At 42.8% G+C, this 26202-nt stretch overlaps 1 protein-coding gene across 1 annotated transcript in view; it reads right to left on the bottom strand.

The window, feature by feature from the left end:
- The window catches only part of LOC131246313 (probable inactive leucine-rich repeat receptor-like protein kinase At3g03770), a 47352-nt gene extending 38506 nt beyond the window's left edge, over positions 1-8846 (bottom strand). Inside the window, exons 1-2 of the mRNA XM_058246288.1 lie at positions 6894-8846; positions 1098-1231 (exon numbers count right to left, since the gene is read on the bottom strand). Coding sequence (XP_058102271.1) covers positions 1098-1231; positions 6894-8244 — 1485 coding nt within the window. The 5' untranslated portion in view covers positions 8245-8846. The remainder of the gene's footprint in view (positions 1-1097; positions 1232-6893) is intronic.
- Positions 8847-26202: the final 17356 nt, after the last annotated feature.

Raw genomic sequence — 26202 nt, 5'->3', positions numbered from 1 at the left:
GGCATATTGCTAAGGTGACAGCTCTCCTCCAAAGCCAAAACTTCGACTGGATGCCACCAGACTACTACACTAATCACCTACCGAATAGAACTGATAGAGTCTCTCTCAACAATAGGAGAGCACCATAAATGACCAAACAATTCTCTGCAGTTTCTAACATGGCATGAACCTCAACTTGATTTTGGTAACACCATTTGGATCTCTTCCAACCTACTTATGGGTCTTGAAGGAAAGAAATCGGTCATCACAACCTCCCCCTACTCCCTGACCAGGCCAACTGTTTTGATGCCATTATTGCTCCCTCTAATTGAAGCTGAATAGATAATTGCACTATTCATAAATTTATCAATTACTCACCTTCATTCTTCTAGGAATCTCGCATAACCCACAGTTTGAAATAGGTCCCCAAAGTGATCATGAAAAAGGTGGCTTACCATTCCCTCTCCCTACAAACACACAAAACAAACATGGTTTGTAGACTCAGAGAAGGATTGACTCATTCGGTTTTGAATAAGGTTGTGCCCAAGTCTAGGGGTGTATTGGCCCGACTCACGGAGGGGGAGCTGCTTGTGGTATCGAACCAGATTGGGTAGTACCAAATCCAAGTCAACTTGTCCAGGTTGGACCTAACTTGAACCATTAAAGCAAATGTTCATCAACTAGATCTCTCAAAAAAATAAAACAAAATAAAATAAAATAAAATAAAAAATTCATGAACTAGAACCCCCTTGGATGAAGGTAATGACAGGTGTAGTTAGATCTTGTCTGAAGTTGCAGCCTGCCTTAAAGCCTGTACCATAAGAGAAACGGACACATTCCCCATGCAGTGCAACAGAAGCAAGTTGGAATTTTCCTACTCCAAGGAAGTAATATAGATGCAGATCTTCTTTATTCAATCCCTACCCAACAACTAAATACTGGATAAGGATCTTCCTCTAGAGTGCTGTAAGTTGTAGGTATCTTCTTTGAAAAAAAAATTTTCAGCTGTAACTTGTAACGAGAAAGATGGTCATTTAGAACAAGGAAAAAGTCCATATCCGACAACTAACATTTTGATGACATGTTAAAAAGCATACTTTTTAGTTAGTGATTGGTACCTTCCCAATTGAACCATCACCCATATACGTTGACTCATGGAAGTTGTTCGTCGCTTCTTTTAACTCTTCTAAAGAAAACATTCGGAACAGCGGGGAACCCTGCGTCCCTAGCTTCATTGCTTGAGAAATAAATCCTGATATAAACAAGAACCAGAAAATTCTCATCAAATCCCATTGACCTTTGTCTATTACAAACACGTAAAGTTCTTTTCCAATGTCAAAAACTAGAAACAAAGGCCACTATGAGTGTCAATGTAGCGTTCTTCGCATATCAGAAAGTTGAATCAAGCAAGTAAACAAAAGGCATAAAGAATCTGCATTAAATTCCATCCACTTCAAAAGAGAGGTTTGATCAAATACACCCTAATGCATTGCAATGTGATACATCAGGACTTTAGCCTTTGAATTTGGGTTGTCTTCCAATGATCCTAACTATTTATATGATGAATCTCAACTAGTATGATGGAGATACAACAAATAAAATCTCTTCTATTGGATTATTACAACCATTTGAAATTTGGGTCTTTTGCACGGAAAACGGGCAGTCACCATAACCATTGTGCAATCAAAGGATTGAAATATCCGATCTGATAAAATTTTCAGGCATCCAGGTTCAAGGCGAGACCTACCACATAAACAGTTTGGGTCATTGATACGAAAACCCAATCCAATGGCTAAAGTCCCAGCATATCACTTTGCAATATGTAGGGATGTAATCAAGCAAACCTCTTCATAAGATATAGAAATCATAGAATGTGACAGATGCACCAAGAGACCCCAAAACAATAATCTTACAGATAAAGAAATTACTGTTAGACAACTTGACAAACATCTAGAATAGCCAAAAAGAAACATGACATGAACTATTGAAAATAATGGTGAAATGGGTAAAGAAGGAGACAGCTTCATTGTGTAATCTCATAACCCCATGTGAAAACAAAAACTGATAATATTCATAACATTCCTCAAGCTGGAGAGTGAAGTCCAACCATTATCAACTTCCAACTCTCTCCATATTCTGCAATACAATATTCCAAGGAAATATAGATGAGATTTGCTATGCCCTCGTGCGTTTATAGCCTTGCCCATCTGTATACCAGAGCATGTGCAAGATCCAAGTAGTTCATCTGGTGATCACCTTGTGTAGATTGCCTTGCCCAAAAATATGGCAGGTCAAGTCATCAGGTGGGCCCTGATGTGTAAATGGATAGCCAGAAAAAGAATTTGTTTTATTCATCCATTAGTTTGGACATTGCGGCTAACCTGATGCCTGAACTGGCCTGTTTTTTGGGTCATGCAACCTACATGTTGTGGCTCACCAATGGATCGCTCAGATCATGTGCACATGTGCCACATCAGCATGTCTGCTGCAACTGGAAGGGCAGGGCCATACATGTACATGAGATAAACAAACCTGAACTTAGATAATAGTGCAGGTATTAAGAGACAAACTAAAATTTTTACAACATTGTAGGATAAAGATTGAAGATACTATATAATTGATTTGTTGTTGGTGGTGTGGGTATACATGTATGCCCATACTACTTCAAGGAATTATAGGATCCTCAACCCCGAGGATCTGCACAGTATACTCAGGTTATCAGTTTGACAATTACAGCCCCTTGTTCAGTGCTCTGGACCACCGGTCTACCGGGTCCCGCCGTGGATGTATTAAGACCCAAAATATTCGACAGGATAACTAATCTTTCAATTCGTGGCCAAATAGACAGTTAAGAAAAGAAATACAGAAAGACTGAAAGAATCCACACTCAATTGAATCAATGGGCAAGGATCAGTAGCTATGATCTTTTAAAATCCGCAAGATTTTTGGGGCATGGTCCATCCATTCTGGGGCCAAACAGACCATGGTCTGGATATCCAAATCATTAGCCTCCCTTGTCCAAACTGAAAACTCAATTATACTGTGCATATCCTTCGGCCGAGGATTTGTGAAATTCCTCTTACTTCAAGACCAGACCTGTAACTTTATTGTTTTTCTGGCTAGTCATTACATTTAAACATTGACACACAAACACACACGTACAGGTTCACAACTTTTGGTCTAGGAACCCTGAAATATCATTGGAGCAGGTTTGACTGTTCCCTGTGGTTATGTCTCTACCCATCGCAATTTCTGTGAAACTGCAGACAAAATCTTCTTGTATCTCCATTTATTGAGAGCAATGAAAATATCACAATCTTCTTGATGGGGACATCACGCGCACATGCGCACGCACGCCGCCCCCTACGCACGTACGCCAGAAGAAAGAGGACCCCACCGTCGATCTGAATTGATGACGACGTCCAGGGAGGGCCTCCTAATTAGAAGACGAAGTTTGGTTCAAAAGAGTAGGCCCAATAGTTAAGAAAAGTCCATCATGAGATCTCATGATCGTGGCCCACCAGTCGGATTGATTTCATATTTTAGGTTTTGCTTATTGTTATTATTTAGAACATCATGAACGCTTTAAATTTCTTTGTTTGGTTTTTATTTTAGTTTATTTCATCGTCAATTAATATGTTGCGCACATGGCGTGAGTTTTGGGGTGTAGGGTTTTCCTATAATTAGGCACCCCTTGTAGCTCTTTTGATTCATTGAAGATTAATAAAAATTCTGTGTTTTCCTATTCTCTGAGTTGTGAAGCCTAATTGGGTGTGAAGCCCTCCCTTCATCGAAGGGTTAACTACCATGGTACGAAGCCACATCTATCCCAATTCGCCCCCATCCATCGTCATCTCTACTACCCATCTTCTACCATCCATTCTTCTCATCTCACTCCATCATCTACACTTCGAATCAATCATCTATTGCAGCAATTCTCCTCCCCACAACAGAATTTCAGAATCTGACCCTACAGGAGGGCTGAAACTTTGGCGAAGCACCACGCACAAACTGTACATCGGATCGAGCTGAGATTTGGGAGTTTTAGAGTCCATCCCTGGCCGACCAAGGCCAAGGTAGCCTTTTTCTTAATAGTGGGCCCCACACACGTGTGGCCGGATCACACGCACGTGCATTTGGGCCATTATTGTTGTCCACACGTGCGGTACTTCTCTGGTTCGTCTCTCTCCTCTCTTTCACTCCGCTTTCACCCAAAATCCCTAAACCTAATCCTAAATTACTCAAATCTCTAATTTTATGCCCCTTTTCTTACCCTAGGGTTCCCCGAATTGGAATTTCTAAATCCCTTGGATTATGGACTAATTACTATGCATGTGTGGATGATTATTTCTTATCTTTGAGTATCATTTGGTTCATAATTTTTATTGATCCAGCCCTATCATGTGTAAGCCTGGACCCGCATAGATTCCTCTTAATTAAATGTTTGGACTTTCATGTGGGATATGGAATTTGTGTAATTGTTTCTGAACTAACGTGATCTTAAGCCTGAAATCTCGCATATCATATTTAATTTCCATGTCCTGCATCACTTCTTCCATGCAATATATGTATTGCATCTGTAGCCAATGTTTATGAAGTTTAAAGATTATTCAATTATCGCCAAATTTACTACTCAAGATACTTTCTCTGATCACATTAGCTCGTCAGCTTACTTTCTCCTCTTTCTAGACAGTGCATCTTTTCATCTCTGAAAGTTAATTGTCCATCTAAATTCCACCTTCATCTTTAGTCTAAATCAAGCCAGACACACCATAACATGTTAGAACCTAAATGGTGGGCCATATGCAATACATGGAATTTCACCTTTTCCTAAAACGTGGGCTTTAAACAAACTAACTCCCATCGATTTCTTCATCCTTTATGGACTAACATTTAAGAGGGCAAAAGAATGAGAATACGGTTCTTGGTTTTTATGATGAGAAAGAAACCAATGGCTATAAATAAAGGAAGCTCATTGGCCCTCACATGCCCTACATCATGTGTGGCTGCCCATCCTTAGCACACACATTAAGAAGAGAAATAAGAAAGTGGGCCCAGATGCATTGGCTGCAAATCAAGACCGTTCATCTTCAAGACCAATCATCTTCAAGTGTTGTTGTGTGCCTTGTCACATCACAGTTCACATGGCTCAAGGTACGCTTTAGATATCTAATCCTCTTATTCTATTTGATAAACTTGTGTATGTATACTAAATCTGGAACCCTAATCACTAATCAAGTTCCAGTTATGCTTTACATAACATCATTGCCAAAATTTTGGAGTAAAATTAAAGAAAAAGGTGCTTTGCTAAATAATCTCTAGCCATAAGAAATTTTAACTTCTACACATTTTCCATTTTCTAAGTTTCTATGCTTTATTTCTAATTTTCTTATTTTCTGCAATATGAAAAGAAATATGGGCTCGAGGCATCTGGCTTGGTTCCTGTGAACAGGAATAAATACAATTAGCCTTGATGAGGTTGTTGCTTCTATGAGTGCTCATAAACATGAACAGCAATAACAAGAAACAGCATTTTGTAAATAGATTACCATGTTCAAATGAGGTTTGCCTGGCTTGAATACATCCCAACATATTACACTAAGATATGTCAGGAATCTAGCCATTGGATATGGTTCTTTTTAAATGACGCAGCTGCTTATTTGATTGGGATCCCCTTGGATGGGGCATGCACATGAAAAAACTCAGATTGAATTTTTCAACCCAATGACTATACAAAGGTTATGGTGATTGTTCATGTTCAAAGCAAAAAAATTCAAATTATTAAGGGTTGAAATAATCCAATTGAGATCTTTTATTTGTTGTCTTTCCACCATACAAAGTGAAACTTAGTCATATAAACAATTTAGATCATTGGAAGATGACCAGAATTCAAAGGCTAAAGTCCCTACGGATAGTATTTCAATATGTCGGGATGTATTCCAGCAAACCTCTGTTCAAATAGCGAATCCCATTCAATTGTTACCCCATGTTCCAAATCAGACCTCACTATAGAAAGGTTAGCTTTGTTAATGTATTGGGTTTATTGGGGGCTTATTGTTCTGGGCATGTGGTCTTAGGCCGATTGCGTTTGTAGTGCTATTTATCTTCAGTGGTCCCCATACTACTGTATTTTTTTTCTCAATAAAATCGTTGTTAGAGAACCACTGTTCTCTAATTTATCTTTTTGCCCCAATAACAAGCTTTATGTGAAATTTACAAAAAGGGAGGGGGGGGGGGGCAGGGCATGGATAACGGTTAACTACCCACACAATGACCAAACATCATAGCCACTGTGGGATGGCCACATGTAATCGAACTTGCTTCATTTCGAGAGTAGGAAAGAGCCTCTTAAGAAGAGTTTGGCAAGGTCAGACTGAGAAAAAGAGGAGTATAAAAGAAAAAACAGTAAAAAGATTCTTCTCGGATTTTGCCAAATAAAAAGCAGACAAGAGCATTGTTTGTGTCTGCTACGACATTTAAGTGGCGATCGCTTACCCACCATAAACACCACATACACATACATCAATCTCAAGTGTAGACTGTCCAAATTGGGTGGTCCAATTGGATTGAGGTTAGGCTGAAAATTATGCCCATTCAATGACCTTAACCGTCCAATCAGCAACCATCCAATGGGTGGCTAAAATAAACTGGTCAGCAGTCCAAACTCAATGGGCATAATCAGATAGTTAAGATCATCTGACTAGTCCAATCTTCAGGTTAGATCCATCCAGACAGTCTGGATTGCCCAACATATATGCCACCCGTACGGTGCATGAATCACCACCATTTAGAAAATGGTCATTAAAGGCCATAGTCTGCCTAACCATAAAACAAACAACCAATGACTCTTGAAGACTGTTTAAGTGAAAAATACACAATAAATCAAGCTGAAAAGGCAGAAGTATGCTCCCTACTTGCATTTGCAAGAACTTCAGAGGATAATCCCATCGATCTGTTTTCCAGAACAGGCTTTGGCAATAGATGCTGTTCTGACTTCCCTCGCAGACGATACCTTCTGTAGAAAACCAGAAATCCAAGGCCGAGTAGTAACAAAACAACAGCAACTCCCCCAATGACACCAACCAACACCCCTATCCTGTTGGCACCAGACATCTTTTTTACACCGATTTCTTCGCAATATGATTCGTTATGCTGATGCTGAGGATCGACAGACAGACAATTCCCATCATATTTGACAAACAGCTTGTTCGAATTAGAACTCAAGCACAAAGGCAATCCACCCGTCAATCTATTAGTGGAAATATCAACAAACCCAAGTTCACCGCTGCAGCTTAGACTGCCAGGCAGTGACCCACTTAGCATATTGGACGCTAAATTGAAATAACTGATGTTCGGTAAAGAGAACAGTGCTGCAGGCAGCTTTCCTCGGAGAAAATTGAATGAGAGATCGAGGCGTTGAAGCTGATTCAGTTCACCAAATTGCTGAGGAATTTCACTGGAAAATGAATTCCTACTCAACAGAACGGTGATGAGCCCCTTGGGCATGAGCGGTAATGCAGAATCTAATCTGTTCTCTCTCAAATCCAATACCTTAAGGCTAGTTAAGCTGCTCAAGTCAGGTAATCCACCGGATATATGATTGTGCGACATAGCAAGATCAGTAAGAGTCCTGATTCTTCCGATTGATGGTGGGAATGGCCCATTCAAATGATTGTTCTTCAAGCTCAACATCGTCAAATTCGAGAACGAATCTAACCAATCTGGGACCGTGTCATTAAAGAAATTGCCATCCAGTGTCAAAGACTGAAGCTTTACCATTGCAGCAATCTTGGGAGGAATCGAACCGTACAGAAAATTCGAACTCAAATCAAGAACTTCAAGCGAATACAAACGATGGATTTTATCAGGAAGCGGGCCCCATATCCCCATTGAGACCAAGCTGACTACTCTCAAGTTGGTTAGCCTCGTCAGAGTAGTGACGAAAGAATCTATTGAGAAATCCTGTGATAGAGTCTGATTTGGGACTGAAGAGCCATCGTCGAATGTACTAACCTTGGCGGACCTTTCGCCCATGATATGGAGCTCCGTGACAGAATTCCCGACGCATGCAATGCGTAAAGCTGGAGAGGAAGTCGTGTTGCAGAGGTCCCCCATGTAATTCCAAGTTTCCAACGGTTTTGGGTATTCCAACTGCTTCCTAAGCTGCTGAAGAACCTCGGTTTGGGAGGATTGCAATTGATGTGTATCGGAAATTAAGAGAAACCATGAAAGGGCAACGATTAGAAATGCTCCAGAATATGCCATTGATAGGAAAGAAGATGGCTTTTGAGGTGATTTCAATGGAAATACTGAGCCTTTTCAGTCAGAGAAAAGCCATGAAAAAGACAGAATCATATGAAAAAAAAGAAGATTCGATGCTTCAGCTGAGGATTTTTTATTTTTTTACTCTAGAGAAGAACCCAGAAGGAAATACAGAGCATATGCTGGAAATTTCAGCTTTAGATGACTAAGAAGCGATTTTATTTTTTTTTTCAAATTGGAGAAAACCCAAGAAAGAGCAACAGAAGAAATGCACAAAAACAGTTCTTTTTGAGGAGTAAAGATCTGTTTTAGCAGGAAAATTTGAATTTTTCAGCAAGCTAGAGAAACCCCATGAAGGAGAAATGTGAAATTCATGATTTTTCTAATAATGAGAGCGTTTTCAATGGAAATCTTTGGATTTGTGAAGTGGGTTTTCATGGAGGATGTTAGAGCTATAACATGTTCTTCTTCGTTGAAGACTTTGGTCCTTTTTCCCAGCATTAATGGAGATAGGTATGTAACACTACCACTACCAGTAGCAGTACCAGCAGCCGCAGCAACAGCAATCTCTCTCGTAAGCGGATTGGCTGGTGTACCACACACCAGCTCTATCGCTGCTGTAGGTACGTGTCATGCGAAGAAGAGCACTGACGCTCCTTGAGCTCCGAGTTGTACCAACGGTTCAAAGGAGATCAAAATTACATGGGCTCTAAGTGATCTATTTATTATATCTATACCGTTCATCTATTTTTAGAGATCATTTTAGAGCATTATTCAAAAAGTGAATCATATGCAAAGATCATATGGACCACACCACAAATTGCAGCGGAGATAATGATTTTCACCTTTAAATAATTCTTAGGCCCAATATAACATTCATTTTCCATCTAATCTGCTCGTAAGGTCACGATGACTGAATGAAGAGAAAAAACAAATTTCATATTGATCCAGAGCTTCCATGACTTAGAAAGGTTTTAATGGTCAACGGTTAATCCCTCACTACTTTTTGCAATGTGGTCCACTTGATAGTTATATATGTTTTACTTTTCGTCTCAAGTCTTAAGCCATGCTCGGCTTGTATATAACACATACTTGAGGATCAGACCCATAGAACTTAACGATGTCAATACAGCAGTGATAAAAAGGAGGTGTACCAGTCAATCCACTTCCTTCCGGGAGAGAGAGAGAGAGAGAGGAGAAGCAGATCAACTGGTGTACCTTGCGCAGGTTACGTAGCTGCTATATTAATGTCAGTCTTTGAGTTTGATAATGAGGTATGTATTATATCCAAATCATCCGTACAATTGGCATGCTCGTCTTAAAGCTTGAGACGAAAAATAAGGCAAATCTAGCTATCAAATATAACACACTGCAAAAAGAAGTGGCGATTGTCTCTCTCTCTCTCTCTCTTTCACGGTGGAGATGGGCCTGTAGCAGTAGCTCTCTCTATCTGTATATCCAACGGAGCTAGACTCTCTCTCAATGTAAGAATAATACGTGGCACTGTATCTCTGCATGTTACACATGCGTTTTAGTTCTGACGAATGATTCACATGATTTTATAATCCAAGCCGTTGGTATTTTGATACCTTCTGTCAATGATGATTTTAACGGAAAAGATCTTATATTTGAAGATTTCATAAACCAATATCAAGACCGATTATATTTCACCGCTGATGCAGTTCTCCGTAACAGTTTATTATGGGTGACTAATCGAACGGTTAAAATTTTTACAAAGGAAATTTCACTCTAAATCGGTCTACGGTGGGATACAACAGACCAACGGTTTGGATTACTGAACCATGGCCCCAAGTGCAAAAAATCCGCGCATAAGGTGCAAACACGTGTCATATCACTCTCGAAATGAAATGAGAAATCCTCTGCGTGCACATTAATGAGCCGTTTTCGCATTCGCATCTCACACGTGGCAACTTCCACGCCGCTCATCATCAGGCACGCTCCAATGGTTTAGATGGTATTTCTATAGCACGATGGGTGTTCTGATCATTAGGTGGGGTGGGGGACTGGACAACCAAGCCTGTGGAGCCACCAAGTTGTAATACGTAAGATCCACACCGTCCATCAAGTTCTATCCCAAATGTTAGGTCTGAAGGAAATAAAAAATAAAAAATCAGATAGATACACAACTCAATGGGCCACATCATATGGAAAAATGGAGATGCGATGCCAACCATAGGTTTATATGTGGGGCTAACATGGCTTATAACTTTCATCAAAACCATAAATCAGATTTAACTGAAGAGGATGAAGCCAATATACAAAAATCAACTGATTCAAAACTCACGCGAGCCACACCGTTTCGATTCTGTGATTCTTAGTGCAATTTCACATTGTTCCCATTTGTGTGGTCTTAAAAGCATCTAATCAAACTATCTTTCACATATACGGTCCAATAATGCTTCTCACCTGAATGGACCGATTAGATTTGACATATAAAACGTGATGGACCCTAGCAACCTTGGGCGTTTTACACACTACTTAAAATAAGTGTTGTAGACATTCCGTGGGATATGCAGGTGCACAAAATAACCAGATGGGTAAGAGCCATTGACAGTCGTCCACATCCAACATTGATGTATGGGCCCCACCAGATGAGGTGGCCGATCTGACATTACACGGAGCATCTAGGTTGTGTGTCCCACCTGATTTGTTTGCGCATCTGATTATAATTATAACAAACAAGTAAATAAAGCGCTCGAGTACACTTTCACGGCAATCGCCAGGACTCAGGAGGCGAAAAGGCGAACGGTCTATCGTCTTGTTTTGTTTGTATTAGGGATGGACGTAAAATGCCCTTGTTCTTGTCCTAAATTACATCAGTGGCTTTTGCTTTAACCATCTTGAAATGACGGAATTACCCCTATTTCGACTCTAGTATTTACCAAAATACGGCATATTTCGATGAAAGAAATGAGGTGGCCTGTTTCTTTTAATTCGATAAGAAATATTGCCCTTTGGTCTGATTATTACAGCCACTCGAGCAGAGAAACTTCGGTCCGTACTTCTGATTCATAACTTCATTAACGGTTTCCATGCGCGAGAAATGCTCCAGTGCTCTCATGGCACTATAAGTTACAGTGCTCCAACTTGCATTGGGACACTTTAGATAATCCAATCCATTCATTTAGATAGGTCGGGCGCACATTTCATGGGCTACCATGCGAAGATTATATCGGTTTGATGGATATTAACCATTTGATCAATGGTTTTTTAATATGAATGGTCAAGATTGTTTACAAAAAATATGTTTGTTCGATTATATTTTTGTTTTTAATCATCCAAGCATTTTATTTCACAGTTTCCGTTGAAGTGGAGATGGCTGAAAAATCTATGGAATTGGACATTTTACCATATTTGTTGGAATAATCCAATAATCCAATCATAGGCCTGCATTCGTTGCCGTGCCGAAAACCTAAACACTAAAGTCTAATAATCCAATTATGGGCCTGCACTTGTTGCCGTACCTTAGTGGTAAATTCTCACGAGTATCAGGAGAGGTCACGGGTTTAAGTATCTCTTGTGGTGTGAGTGGACAAGAGTGTTTGGTAGCGCGAGCGCGTGAGTGCGTGTAACAAATAGGCAGAACATAAAAATAAACAAAAATCAATTGTGGGCTTTATTTGAACTTTCCACAGTATAAAGTAGGATTCATCTTATAAACAGTTTGAATCATTGAGAGGCTATTGAATTCTAAAGGCATGTTTGTCTGTTTAGGAAGCCGTCTACACCCTTATCCACGAGAAGCTTTATGGGCCCAATGTAATGTAAGGGTTTTATCCATGCTATTCATTCATTTTTCATTTTAAATATTTGAGGCAAATCCAAAGTTTAAATGAACCACACCATAGGAAGAAAATATGATAATGATGTCAATGTTGAAATCGTCCTAGATTCATTTTGGTGGTTGACAATTGATGCGATTGTAGAATCATCTCTAAGTTGGTGTACTACCATATATAAACTGATTTGATTCTGTAAATATTTAATTTCATGATTTGATTTTGTAAATATTTGATTTCATTCTGTAAATATTTTCCCTGATTAGAGATATACGTTCCTAGCTTAAAGATACTAGATCCTAAACTTCAGGATCTAAACTTTGTATAGTGACTATTTATGCCTGTCATCTTGTAGAGGAAATATATGATTGTGATACTTTTTTAACTTGGTATCAGAGTCTCCCGTATTGTCCAAACCCCCACCATCGAAGAACCCATATGGCTCATGACAAACCCGAATCCTCTACTCCTGAATCATCTACCCCAATTAGTCATATCCAATCTGAAAACTCTGGCCTCCATGCTGGTGTTATCCTCACTAAAGTTAACTATGACGTATGGTCCCAAATATTGGAGATGCAGATCGCAGGACGTGAGAAGCTCGAATATATTATGGGTCATACTGACCCCCCGAAGAAAACCGACCCCACTTATACAAAGTAGTATGCTGAAAATTCAAAAGTCAAAGGCTGGTTGTTGACCTCTATGTCGCCGGAAATAATGAAGCGTTACTTACGACTGCGCAATGCACGGGAGATCTGGAGTGCTCTTGCGAAAGCATTTTATGATGGATCGCATGAGACACAACTCTTTGCACTGAATCAGCATGTCTTCTCTATCAAACAAGTTGGTCGCCCCCTATCAACCTATTACGATGAGCTCGTCGAAATTTTTCAAGAATTAGATTATCGCGATAAAACCATCATGAAGGATCCCGATGATATTATCACCTATAAGAAATCAGTTGATCGCTTGCATGTGCACATCTTCTTTAGTGGACTTAATGCAGATTTGAACAGATCTGGGGTGAAGTTCTTCAGAAGGACCCCCCGGTGGATCTCGAAGACACCTACGCCTATGTACGTCGGGATGTTGTACGCCGAGCTACCTTGAATGTTGAACCTGACAACCTTGAGTCTTCCGCTCTGATGGTTTGTCGAGCCAAGCCTCAGCCTCGGCAACCTACTTCAAAATCCGAATCTGACCAAACACGATCTCAGAAGAGCAGTTAAGAAATAGGTGCTGCCAAACCCGAATGCATGTGTACTCACTGCGGTGAAACGGACCATACAAAATCATGGTGTTATGACCTGATTGGCTATTCAGATTGGTGGGATCCAGCGAAGGCACCGCGTAAGCGCAATTCGAAACTGAATCACCAGGCCTCTGTTGCCGTGGCCAAACCTCCCAGTGACACTCCTACAGAAGCTTCCTCTTTAATTGCTACTTCAGGTAACACTAGTAAGGTTCTACATATTTCTGCACCTAGTAGCAGTAGTACATGGATAATTGATTCTGGAGCTACAGATCACATGACCTTTGACATTCACCATATTCATTCTATGAAACCATCCACAGAACATATAGTGTATACAGCTAATGGCATTCCCTCACTTGTGATTGGAGAATGTTCAATTGCTCTTCCAAAAAATTTAAATCTCGATTCTGTTTTAGTCGTACCTTCCCTCAACCATAACTTATTGTCCATTGCTCAAATAATTGCATTGTGTTGTGATTTTCTGGCCTAACCTTTGTGTCTTTAAGGACATCCGGACTCGGAAGATAATTGGTTGTGGTATTAGAAGGGGAAAGCTATACTACCTGGATCTGAAGCCTGCTAGCTCAAATCAGTTGGCTCAAGTTTTCTCAGCGGATAAGTCTGACAAAACCTCCGAAATTTGGTTGTGGCATAGGCGCTTAGGTTATGCGTCTTTTGGATATTTGAAAAAATTGTTTCCAAAGTTGTTTTCCCAGTTAACTACTTCAAATTTCAAATGTGACATTTGTGAACTGGCAAAAAGTCACTGTGTGTCGTTTCCATCGAGTATGAATAAAAGTCCCATACCTTTTATGTTGATTCACTCTGATATATGGGGGCCGGCCAATACCCCTTTTTTGAATAGTTTTCATTGGTTTGTTTCCTTTATTAATGATCACACTCATATGACTTGGGTTTGCTTGATGAAGTCAAATAATGAAATTAGTTCATTGTTTAAGAAATTTCATAAGATGATCGCCACTCAGTATCAATCTCACATATAGGTTCTCCGCACTGATAATGGTGGAGAATTTGTTACTCAAGACTTGAAGCAGTATCTGCAGTTATATGGCATTTCTCATTTAAACAACTTGTCCTTATTCTCCTCAGCAAAATGGGGTTGCAGAATGCAAGAATCGCCACCTGCTTGAAGTTGTCCGTGCCTCTTTGTTTGGGGCCCATATGCCCACCAGTTACTGGGGTGAAGCCCTCAGTGCTGCGGCCTTCCTCATTAACCATGTACCCTCCAGTTCCTTACAATTTCAAATTTCCTTTAACGCCCTTCATTTGACTGTAAGTGCTCCTACTGTCCCGAATTTATCACCTAGAATTTTTGGACGTGTAACCTTTGTGCATCTCCCTAAATCCTTGAGAGGTAAATTGGAACCTCGAGCTCTCCAATGTGTCTTTGTTGGCTATGCTTCACTTTAGAAGGGCTACCGATGCTATCACCCACCTTCTCGAAAGTTGTATATTACTCTTGACGTCGTATTTCACGAAAATGACATGTACTATTCTGTTCCCGAGTCTCCACTTTAGGGGGAAAGTAGACATGAATTACAGACTCTGAATCCTTCTTTGGACAACTTGGACATTACAAGTTGTGAAACTTTCGATAATAGTGGTGACCGTCCAGAGGAGGCAAATGAGCAGCCGGTATCTCAGTCGCCACAAGTACCAGCTTCCACCCTTCACAAGGTACCATCTAACCAATTGCTCTTTAAAGTCAATTCCTTTCCCAAACCCCAGGTAAATTCTGAACCTCTTCTAAAAGTGCTACCGAATCGAGCCACCAGAAGTATACTTAGAGTAAACTATGAACCTGTTCTTAGTTCCAAACCCTAAGTATCCCATGAGCAACCATGTATCTTATCATAGACTGTCAAAGGAAAGTGAGTCGTTTGTGAATCAATTATCTATTGTATCTATTCCTACTAATGTGCAGGAAGCCCTGAGAGATCCTAGGTGGAAGGAAACAATGAATGAAGAAATGAAGTCCCTTCAAAAGAACTCAACTTGGGAAGTTGTTAAGTTGCCTGAAGGGAAGAAACTTATTGGATGTAGGTGGGTCTTCACAGTTAAATATAAGGCAGATAAAACCATTGAACGATTCAAAGCCAGACTAGTCGTCAAGGGGTACACTCAATGTCACGCCCCAAACTCTGAAACCGAGCTCACAAAATTCACGATTACCGAATCCGGTGTCGACAGCCTCCATAGTACCCCATTCTCGGCTCCCAACGCCTATACACCAGATTCCAATCCTAAGAACTTACCAGGAGGATTTTCAACGTACATTTGTCTCATAAGAAGCATAACCACAAGTTTACCCAAATCACAAAGGTAACATCATCATCACATATCCACTAATATAAACATTTGAATACAATGCAGAAAGGGAAATGCATATGACAAAATCAAAGCTCCAGGAGTTCGTTGCACGCTCCAAGCTCAACGTTGCTGCGACCTAACGCCACTTGCATACATCTATCATGCATAAGCTTATAAAAAGCTTAGAGGGTAGTGTAAGTGTATATAAAAGATAAGTGCCAAGTATTCGATACAATGCATAATTATACAATGTCGGAAATACTGTCAAGATTATGAATCATACGATATCAGAGTAAGTGGAAATATACTGGTAAGTCCACGAGTCATATAATATCAGAGTACGTAATACATATCATAATGAGCCAAATATCATATATTGAGGATGCAATGCAATATGCGATACGAATAATATGACCAAGCTAGAGTGAAGTCGAGATGATAGTATGTAATATCGCAGGTTACGGGGTCCACCACAAGGGACTTCTATCCAAACCAGTCACATACCTAAATTTGGATAGTTAGACTCACTGATCTCAAGTTAGCAGCTCGGCCCAACCGAAATCCTGGCCATTGTGAAGGTACACATAACAAATAGTTGCGCACAACCAGCCCAAGTGGATAGTGAACAAATGAATGAATGAGTATGCAACTTCTGCTCAATAAGTTCACATATCAGTATCGTACATCTCTAGGATCATCACCAGGGTCTATTACACTCTACGCCAGCTTGCCGCCCCTATCCGAGCGCACAACTGGGTAAATGCAAGAGACCTCACTATCTGTCTGCCAATATCGAGTCCGGCTCGTTGATAGCAAACTCATTCCTCAAGCTGGTCAAACTCAACCTAGATATTGCCCCCTCACTCAAGCGGGTAAGGTCACACCCCTTCCCAACTGACCACGACATAATGGGAGATGCAGCCTACTGGTATATGGCCCTAATGTGCTCATATATATCCACTCGGTCTAGACGTTGGGGCGTCCTCTAGTACCAAGAAGATTTAGAGATTTTCACCCAGGGCCATCTATGGCGGCCCGATGCTAATAACAGATTTTCGGTGTCCCATCTGGCCATCCATAACATACCTGTGGAGGCTATGACCCTGATGTCACTAGGGTGTAAAGTAATCACAATATGCAATGCAAGATGCATGAATCGTACAATCCAGTCATGCATCAATCCTACGCATACCGTGCGCTCATGTGAGACAATCTCTGCCTATCAGGGAATCTCATAACAACCTGCCTAATGACATATGCAATGATCAACCACATCTCATAACAAACATGTAAATGATGTGTATGGGCATGTATCATGATGTTGTACTCATAATCGGTATCGACAACCGGTACTGATAATCGGCATCGATAATCGGCCTCGACAATCGAAATCAGCCTTGATAATTGGAATCGGCCTCATCAATCGAAATCGGTCTCGAAAATTGGAATCAGCCTCAACAATCGGAATCTGCCTCGATAATCGAAATCGGCCTCAATAATCGGAATTGGAATCGGCCTTGGCAGTCGAAAATGGCCTCGACAATCAGCCTAAGGCAAGGTCACAATGTAGACATTTAACCATCATTGCCCATCAATGTGGACATTTAACCAACATTGCTCCCAAGCAGTGGCCCACATAAACATCATTACATACATTATAGTGAAATCACACATTACATCGATCCGCACATTCATCGCATTGGGCCTCATTCATGGACCTCATGTACATCACAATGGGCCGTAATGCATGGGCCTTATATATGTCAAATGGGCCACAATATATAGGCCAAAAAATACATCGCATTGGGCCTTACTAAATGGGCCGAAAATACATCACAATGGGCCTCATCGTATGAGCCAGAAATATATCACAATGGGCCACTCATATGGGCCTAATATACATCACTATGGGCCAAGACCCATAGGCCCCAAATACATCACAATGGGCTACGACCCACGGGCCTCAATATACATCATAATGGGCCGTAACCCATAGGCCTCAATATACATCAAGTGGGCCGCATCAATAGCCACACCAATGGGCCTCATATACAACGAGTAGGCTGCATTAATGGGCCTTATATACACAACAGGTGGGCCTTGCTCATGGACCTCAAATATATAACATATGGGCCCTACACGTGGGTCTTATTAAATGGGCTATAAAAACATCATAATGGCTACGCCGTATGGGTTGAAAATACATCTCAATGGGCCACGACCCATGGGCCTCAGTATATCATAATGGGCTGCAACCCATGGGCCTGAAATACAATAAGTGGGCCGCACTATATGGGCCTCATACACATTAAATGGGCCGCACTATATAGGCCGTACCAATGGGCCAAATACAACAAGACGGGTCAAAACAACGGGCCTCGTATTCATCAAATTGGCCCATCGAAATATCATCTGGACCATACCACAAATAGTAGTGGAGATAATGATTTCGTCGTTTAAATAGTTCATAGGCCTACCATAACGTTTATTTTCCATCCAATCTGATCATACGGTCACAAAGACCTGGATCAAGGGGAATAACAAATATCACATTGATCCAAAACTTCTGGAATCCCTGAAGGGTTCCAATGGTAGGCGTTCAACTCTCCACTATTTTCTATAGTGTGGTCCACCTGATAGATCTGCCTCATTTTTAGTCTCAGGCCCTGAGACGAGCTTGCCAATTGGATGGACAGTTTGGATGTAACACATACATCAGAGGTGGTCCCAGCAGCATTGTAACACCCTGAAATTCGAGGGTCGCGCATGCGCTCAACTCCTGAGTTCCTGAGAGCCACTTATAACCAACTTTCATTAATGAGCATTTAATCCGGTTTAATTTCGCAGCCTGAAATTTTCTGGAACATGAACATAACCACACAAGTCTACTGAGATGAAAGAGATCTATCATACATACAGGTCCAAAATATAAATGGGTCGCACATAGCGTTGCCCAACCAAAACAACAAAAGAATACTATGTCCAAAAATAATACGGCTGAGCCCACAGCCTAGAAATCTCGATCCTGCCCATCAAGCCGATGGAGAGCCATCCATTAACTGGAAATAAGATAGCTTGTCCTCCTCATCGACGCTCGCCTCACCAGGCTCCTCCAGTCCTGAGTATCCTACATCTATGAATGGGTCTGGTTGGTGTTTTAAAACACCGGCCCAGAGTGAGAGTGAGTGATCAACTCAGTGGATGCTATTAGTCTCAAGTTATCACAAGCATCAATTACAATATGATCTTAATAAAAAGCAGTCAATCATAAACATTTAACTAGTCTTGTTAATGCGCATGTATGCAGGATGATATGATGGATGCCCTCGCCTCAACGCTCTCTCGAGCGACTCCATCTAACGATCGCGTATGACAACACTCCCTCAATGCGACCACGACTGCCAAGTCGCCACCCTAGCTAATGTGATGCAATGTGATCGAGTTAATCCAGTTGTTAGTTAGGTCCTTTCATCCAGTAGGTTGGGGATTCTGGTACACCCCACGTATCAACGCCCTAAACTAGTTACGAGGCCAAGACCCCCCAATGCGTGAGGCCGAGACCCCGCGGTCCATGATCCTGTCGGGTTCCTCATCCCCGACTTCAAGCACATGAGGAGTGCCGAGAAAAAAAAGGATCGCTTGCGGTCACAACAGGGAGGCGCGGTACCCCAGCGTAGGCCGACAGCTCGGACACAGTGTCTCATTCCACCATGCCCAGCTCACGAGGCTGTGGACCAATTTCAGGTGGGTTACTAATGAGCTACAACAGTTGTGGGGTGTTCCAGGTTCAATACATGTGTGAGCAAACAGGGTTAACAAACAAAGTTGGCCAGACAGTAGACTAGACCGCACGAGTCGGGCGAGCATGAGACGAGTGACATCGGGCACAAAGGACCCATGTAGTCGAACTACAGCCACCCGAACACACCGTCCAAACCCACGGGTCTAGCCATAGCATAGTCCAACCGATGGGACTACCGTCTCTTCTCAAATTCCTGACCAACCCAAGGAGGGTGAGGGGATCCATGGCATGACAACTACCCAAGTATCATCAAGCATAATAATATCATATCCTCATGCGTTTTAACCATACAAAAATGGATATTCATACAAGAAAATAAATAATTGTCAATAACTAAGTGCGTGTGAATGTGTGGGTTTGTGAGGAAGTTAAACACTTCCTCCATCTCAAGAAATCATGTGCACAAGGGTAATAAATCATACACACAATGAAACACTACATGTGAGGAAAAGAATTAAGCAAACATGGGCATATTATCATCCATACATCAAATCATGTGCAAGATCAACACCAATTTGAGAGCTAACATGCGCATCCGTACAATTCCAACGAACATATAACTCGTAGGGTTTTCTCTAGAGTTTCAAATACAACATCCAAGCAATCAAAATCATTAAGCTCGTACTAAAATTAGTGCTAGGCCACCTAAGAGTAATAGTCCGCACCTTCGAATTCGTTGGAGGCTTGAGAACGACCTAGGAGCGGGGATTTTGGGATCGAATGGCCGGAATCCCTAAAGCATACATTTGTATGTTAGAATCTCATGTAAGTCTCTCCTCTACACAAGGGTTTCAAGCAAAAAGGGATGAAGGATCTTACCTAGACGATCAACGGACGATCCTTGGGGTTGTAGTGTTGGGTTTTTCCTTTGGAAAAAGGATAGGGAGATGCAAGATCGGCTTCCTTAGTCCCCACCTCGATCTAGGGTCCACCTTGAATCTACCTCCTTCTCTCTTTCTCCTCTTTACTCTCCTTCACTCTCTTCCTCTCTTGGTGTTTGTAGCAATTGATAGAGAGTTATAAGAGTTAAGGTTTATTCTCTAGACTTGGGCCCTTTGGCCTTAAGTTTTCTCAAATTTTCAAAATAGCCTACTAGGACTCACTTTTGGAGTTGGAGTGGCCCTAACACTCCTTTGGCCACCAAATTTGGTGGGTAGGTGCCCTATGGCCTGATTAGGGGCCATATAAAGTTTGGGAACAAACGGATGAACGATTATGGGGTTTGAGTCAACGGTTCTGATCTTTAAATGGCCCTATGGGGTCTATTCTGGTGATTGGAGTAGTTCTAGTGACCATCTGGCTATGAAATTCATAGGATAGTTGCTCCATAGCCCGATGAAGGGCCATGCAAAATTTGGGGATGATCGGATCTGGGGTTCAGTCGTACGGGCCCGATTTGTGATCAATGGTCACCGTTCCACGATCGGGTCCCAGAGTTTGTGGACGGGTGTAGAAAAATTCGTTAGACTACCACCAAAAATGTAGAAGAGATCTGACGGTTGGATAGCCTGGTACATCGGTTTCATTGCAAGCACCAGATTCCGGTCCTGGCATCGGTGGGGTGTATCTAGTCAGTGTCAGATCCCACTTCTGGGTGTCCACTGAGTCCGTGGTCCATGATGGTCCACAAGCCCAGTGAGGTTTATGGTTCTCTTCATTTTTAAAATTTGTTAACCTTCCTGCGTCACGGTGTAGCCCATACGGGCTGTCGCTAAGTGCAAACGAGCCATCTGACTTGACGGCCTGCACCGGGTCCTGTCTTGACCCGATCGGTTTATTCTAATAGGCTAATCCTAGGTTGATTTGCTTGTGGTGCCTCACTGCGCATGGTTTAAATGATCGGTCCTGTGGAAAATCCTACGTGGACGCCCCAGGACTCTGTACCGGTTGGACGGGATGTTATAATCTACCCCCCTTACAAATAAATTGTCCTTGAAATTTGTACCTGTTTGTATTACTAAAGCAGGGTTGGGTAATGCTTGCGGACTTTTGCTTCCGTCTCCTAAGTGGCCTCCTCTTCCTCATGATGGGTCCATAGTACCTTGACCAATGAGATGACCTTGTTGCGTAGGACCTGCTCCTTCCTATCAAGTATTCGAGTGGGTCGGAGAATGTAAGTGGCATTTTTCTTTAGTTCCACATGCTCCCACTTGATGATATGCGAAGGATCGGGGACGTACTTCTTCAACATTGATACATGAAAGACGTTATGCACTCCGGCGAGGGGCGTAGGTAGGGCCAAGCGATAGGCAACTGCACCAACTCGGTCCAAAATATGGAATGGCCCGATGAACCGTGGCACGAGCTTTCCCTTCTTGCCGAAGCGTAAAACACCCTTCATTGGGGAGATCTTAAGAAATACGTGGTCCCTAGCTTCAAATTCTAAATCCCTCCGCCTTGTGTCGGCATAACTCTTCTGCCTGCTTTGAGTCGTCAAGAGGCGGCGCCGGATGATTCCAACCTTTTCGATCGTGATCCGCACCAGATCCGGTCTTAGCAAACTCCTCTCGCCAATTTCCTGCCAACAATGCGGGGCTCGGCATAGACGCCCATACAAAGCCTCGTAAGGTGCCATACCGATGCTAGCTTGGAAGCTATTGTTGTAGGCGAACTCGGCATATGGGAGGCAATCGTCCCAACTCTCCTGAAAGTCAAGAATACAAGCCCGCAGCATATCTTCCAAAATCTGGTTCACCCGTTCGGTTTGCCCATCTGTTTGCGGGTAGAAGGCGGTGCTAAACTTCAGTTTCACTCTCATAGCATCTTAAATGCGGGTCCAGAAGATCGACGTGAATTGAGTATCCCGGTCCGACACAATCTCCAATGGGACGCCATAGAGCCGTACTATCTCCTTGATATACAGTTTAGCTAAATCATCGGCGGAGCTAGAAGTCTTGATCGGCAAGAAGTGGGCTGATTTGGTTAGCCTGTCCAAAATCACCCATATCGAGTCGTGCCCCTTTCTAGTCTTGGGTAACCCGGCAATGAAGTCCATAGATATGAAGTCCCACTTCCATTTTGTTATAGGCATGGGCTGCAACAGGCCCAGTGGTTGGCTGTGTTCAGCCTTAACTTGTTGACAGGTGAGGCATCGGGATACATATTCCGCTATTTCCTTCTTCATGTTGTCTCACTAATAGGTTCGCTTTAGATCTCGGTACATCTTTGTACTACTAGGATGCATCGCCAACTTAAGAGTTGTGAGCAGCATTCAGAACTTCTTCTCGTAGTCCCTGAAGGTTTGGAACACAAAGGCGGTCTCAGTACCACAACCCTCCATCGGTATCGATCCTCCACTCAGACTTTCCATTATTCCTTGCTCTTTCCCTCATCTTTTTCAATAACTCATCGCCCCCCTGGGCTTCAATGATCTTACTGTCGACCAGGGGCTGGGCCTGAATGTGGGCTATGACCTCGTACGGCCCCTCCACGGTTAGCTTCGTGTCGAAGTCCTGAACAAACTCCACCATGTCCCACTCTCTCACCATTAGTGGGGCCGCAAATTCAATTGTCTTCTTGTGACTCAAGGCGTCTGCCACCAAGTTGGCCTTGCCAGGATGATATGAGACATCGAACTTGAAGTCTTTCAATGTCTCCATCCAGCGACGCTATCTCATATTCAGGTCCTTCTGGGTGAAGATGTATTTGAGGCTCTTGTGATCAGAGAAGAGCTCAAACTCCTCACCATAGAGATTATGTCTCCATATCTTCAATGCAAAAACTACTGCCGCAAGCTCGAGGTCATGTGTAAGGTAGTTCTCCTCATGCTTCCTTAGCTGACGCGACACATATGCAATTGCCCTGTCTTTTTGCATGAGTACACAACCCAAGCCCACATGAGAGGCGTCAGTATAGACGGTGTACTTGACCCCTTGCTCAGGTAACACAAGCACAGGTGCCGACGTCAGTTTGTCCTTCAACTCTTAGAAAGCCGCCTCCACCTTTTCATTCCAGGCAAATTTGAGGTCCTTCCGAGTTAGCTGGGATAGCGGCCGAGCTATCTTCGAGAAGTCTCTAATGAATCTACGGTAATAGCCTGCAAGACTAAGGAAACTTCACGCTTCCGTAACCGACTTCGGTTGCTTCCAATCCTGTACCGCCGCCACCTTGACGAGATCCACAAATATCCCTTCCTTAGACACTACATGACCTAGAAATTTGACTTCCTCCTCCTAGAAGGCGCATTTCTTAAATTGCGCAAACAGTCAATTTTTCTCTAGGGTTTCGAAGACTGCCCTTAAATGTTCTCCATGCTCTTCATGGCTCTTTGAATAAATCAATATGTCGTCGATAAACACGATGACGAATCTGTATAAGAAGGGCCTAGGGATTCTGTTCATGAGGTCCATGAAGACCGCTGGAACATTAGTGAGCCCAAACAGCGTAACTAGAAACTCGTAATGGCCAAAACAGGTCCTGAAGGCCGTTTTCTATATATCCTCATTCCTAACTCGCAGCTGATGGTACCCTGATTTTAGATCGATTTTTGAGAAATATTGAGCAACCCTCAAATGGTGGAATAAATAGTCGATTCTGGGCAACGGGTATTTATTCCGAACTGTCACTTGGTTCAGTCTTATGTAATCCACACATAGTCGTAAAGAGCCGTCCTTCTTCTTTACAAATAGGACCAGGGCTCCCCATGGCGATACGCTGGGCCGGATGAAGCCTGACTCTAGCAAATTATCGATTTGAGTTCGCAGTTCTTCCATCTCACATGGGGGCATGTGGTAAGTAGGCAAGGAGATGGGCTTGGCTCCAGGAACCAGGTCAATCGTGAAGTCTATCCACGTCGAGGCGGTAGTCCAGGTATGTTTTTAAATACGTCCCAAAAATCTTAGACCACGGGTGTGTCCGTTATCGAGGGCCCATCATAACCCTCCTCCAATAAAGCATAACATAAAATTCTTTCTTGGTGGCTAACCTGGAATGGGAACGTGAAGGGAACTTCGTCGCCCTCGTATATTTTCACTTTCCTTGTTTCACAATCAATTTCTGCCTTCATCGGAGTCAACCAGTCCATACCCAGGATGACGTCGTAATGGAAAATCTTAGTCGCGATCAGATCAATGAGTACCACCTTACCCCCCAAGTCTATGGGGCAACCACAACACATCCTCGTTGCTTCAGAAATAGTTTCGGCGGTGACAATGATTCTCACCCCTATGATAGAAGTGAGGCGTAGCCCTAAGCGCTTAACGATTGCATGCGATACCAGGGAAACAGTGGCTCAAGTGTTCACTAGCAGAAATATGGGAGTACCTTGGACGTGGGCCGTCACCTCGAAGGCTGTAGGATTGGGAATAACTGCATCTTGGCCATCGACCGCTAGGGCATGCACCCGAGCCTGCTAGGGAAAGTTTGGCCGCTGCATGGGCCGTTGTGGTGGCCTAACCTGAGGTAGTGGTGGACGACGAGACTGCTGGCTAGGCCCCATTTCCCATAGGGATGAAATTTGCAAGGCCTGCTGTGGGAGCCTAATGTTGTGTTGTGGCAGTGTGAAGCTGAGGTCTCTCATCCTCGTAAAACAGTAGGGCTCGGAGTGTCCCGCCCTCCTGCAATAAGTACATATCTAGGACGGTCGTGTAGAAGGGGCCGGTGTGGCAGATAGTTGGGGTGGTGAGCTAGGGCACGCCCTTTTTCGTGCAAAAGAGGAGGACGGTCCCTCCACCCTGTTCCGTGGCCCTAACTGTGAACGGTTTCGGGCGACTCACTCCTCATTATACTCCGCTCTTATGGACATCTCGACAAGCTCGGCGTATGTCCTGATGTTGGCACAACACATCTTGGAGCGAATACTACTCCTCAGCCCTGTCGTGAACCGTCTCATCTTGATCGCTTTGTTGGCAATCATTTCGAAAGTGTAGTGGGAGAGTTCCGTAAAGCGGTTCTCATATTGGGCCAAGCTCACCCCCCCTTATTGGAGGCGGAGAAATTTATTCTCCCTCTCATGCTGATACGATTGAGGGATATATTTCTCATTAAAGCGGGCCTCGAATGCCTCCCACGTCCATATGTGGTTCTTGGGAATGGATCGGAGGCGGGGGAGGTGCGGGTGACGCGGCTTGTGGTGACGGTGCATTTGGGGCCGCCTCTTTGGTGATACTACCCGTATTTTAGGAACCGATAGCCCCTTGTGCGCCATGTTGATCATCGGGAATTTGGTCCCTCTCGACTAAGCTGCCATGAGGTAGGCGGATGAATCGACCCTCTGGTTGTGGAGGCATTTCCTAGAAGAATGCCCTTAGATAGGTTAGGTTTTTGAACATTTGTATACCAAGGCCATAGATAAATTTACAGAATCTATAAGTATCCTATTCATAAACACAAGCAAACACATGGGCAAGCATTCTCATGGTGACAAGAATTTGCAATGCAATCCACACATTCGCACAAATTTCAAAATGCCATTAGTACGGCCAATTACAGGACACTGCATGGGTTACAATCATTTCTAAATATGCTAAGCGATAAGAAAATATCATCTACTTAAACAAAGGTCCTAAGTACTCCTAATACAAGGGATTTAGACCTAAGTAACTTAAAACAATCTACTACTTATCGGCAAGGCGGTACCGCTACTCATCCGAGTCGGGCGAGAGTGGCTGTGCTTCTTCCCCTTTGCTGCAGCAGATCAGGGCCCTTATGGCCCGGTACATCTTCTTGTTCCATTTCTCTTGCTTCACTTGGTTCCTCGCTTGGGTTTCTTTGATTTCTGTCACCTCTGCCTTGAGCGCATCCAAGCGCTCGTGTATGTCTGGAATGGTAAG

The sequence above is a fragment of the Magnolia sinica genome, chromosome 5, assembly GCF_029962835.1.
Source record: "Magnolia sinica isolate HGM2019 chromosome 5, MsV1, whole genome shotgun sequence".
NCBI lineage: Eukaryota > Viridiplantae > Streptophyta > Magnoliopsida > Magnoliales > Magnoliaceae > Magnolia > Magnolia sinica.
This window is presented reverse-complemented; position numbering and strand designations above follow the sequence as displayed.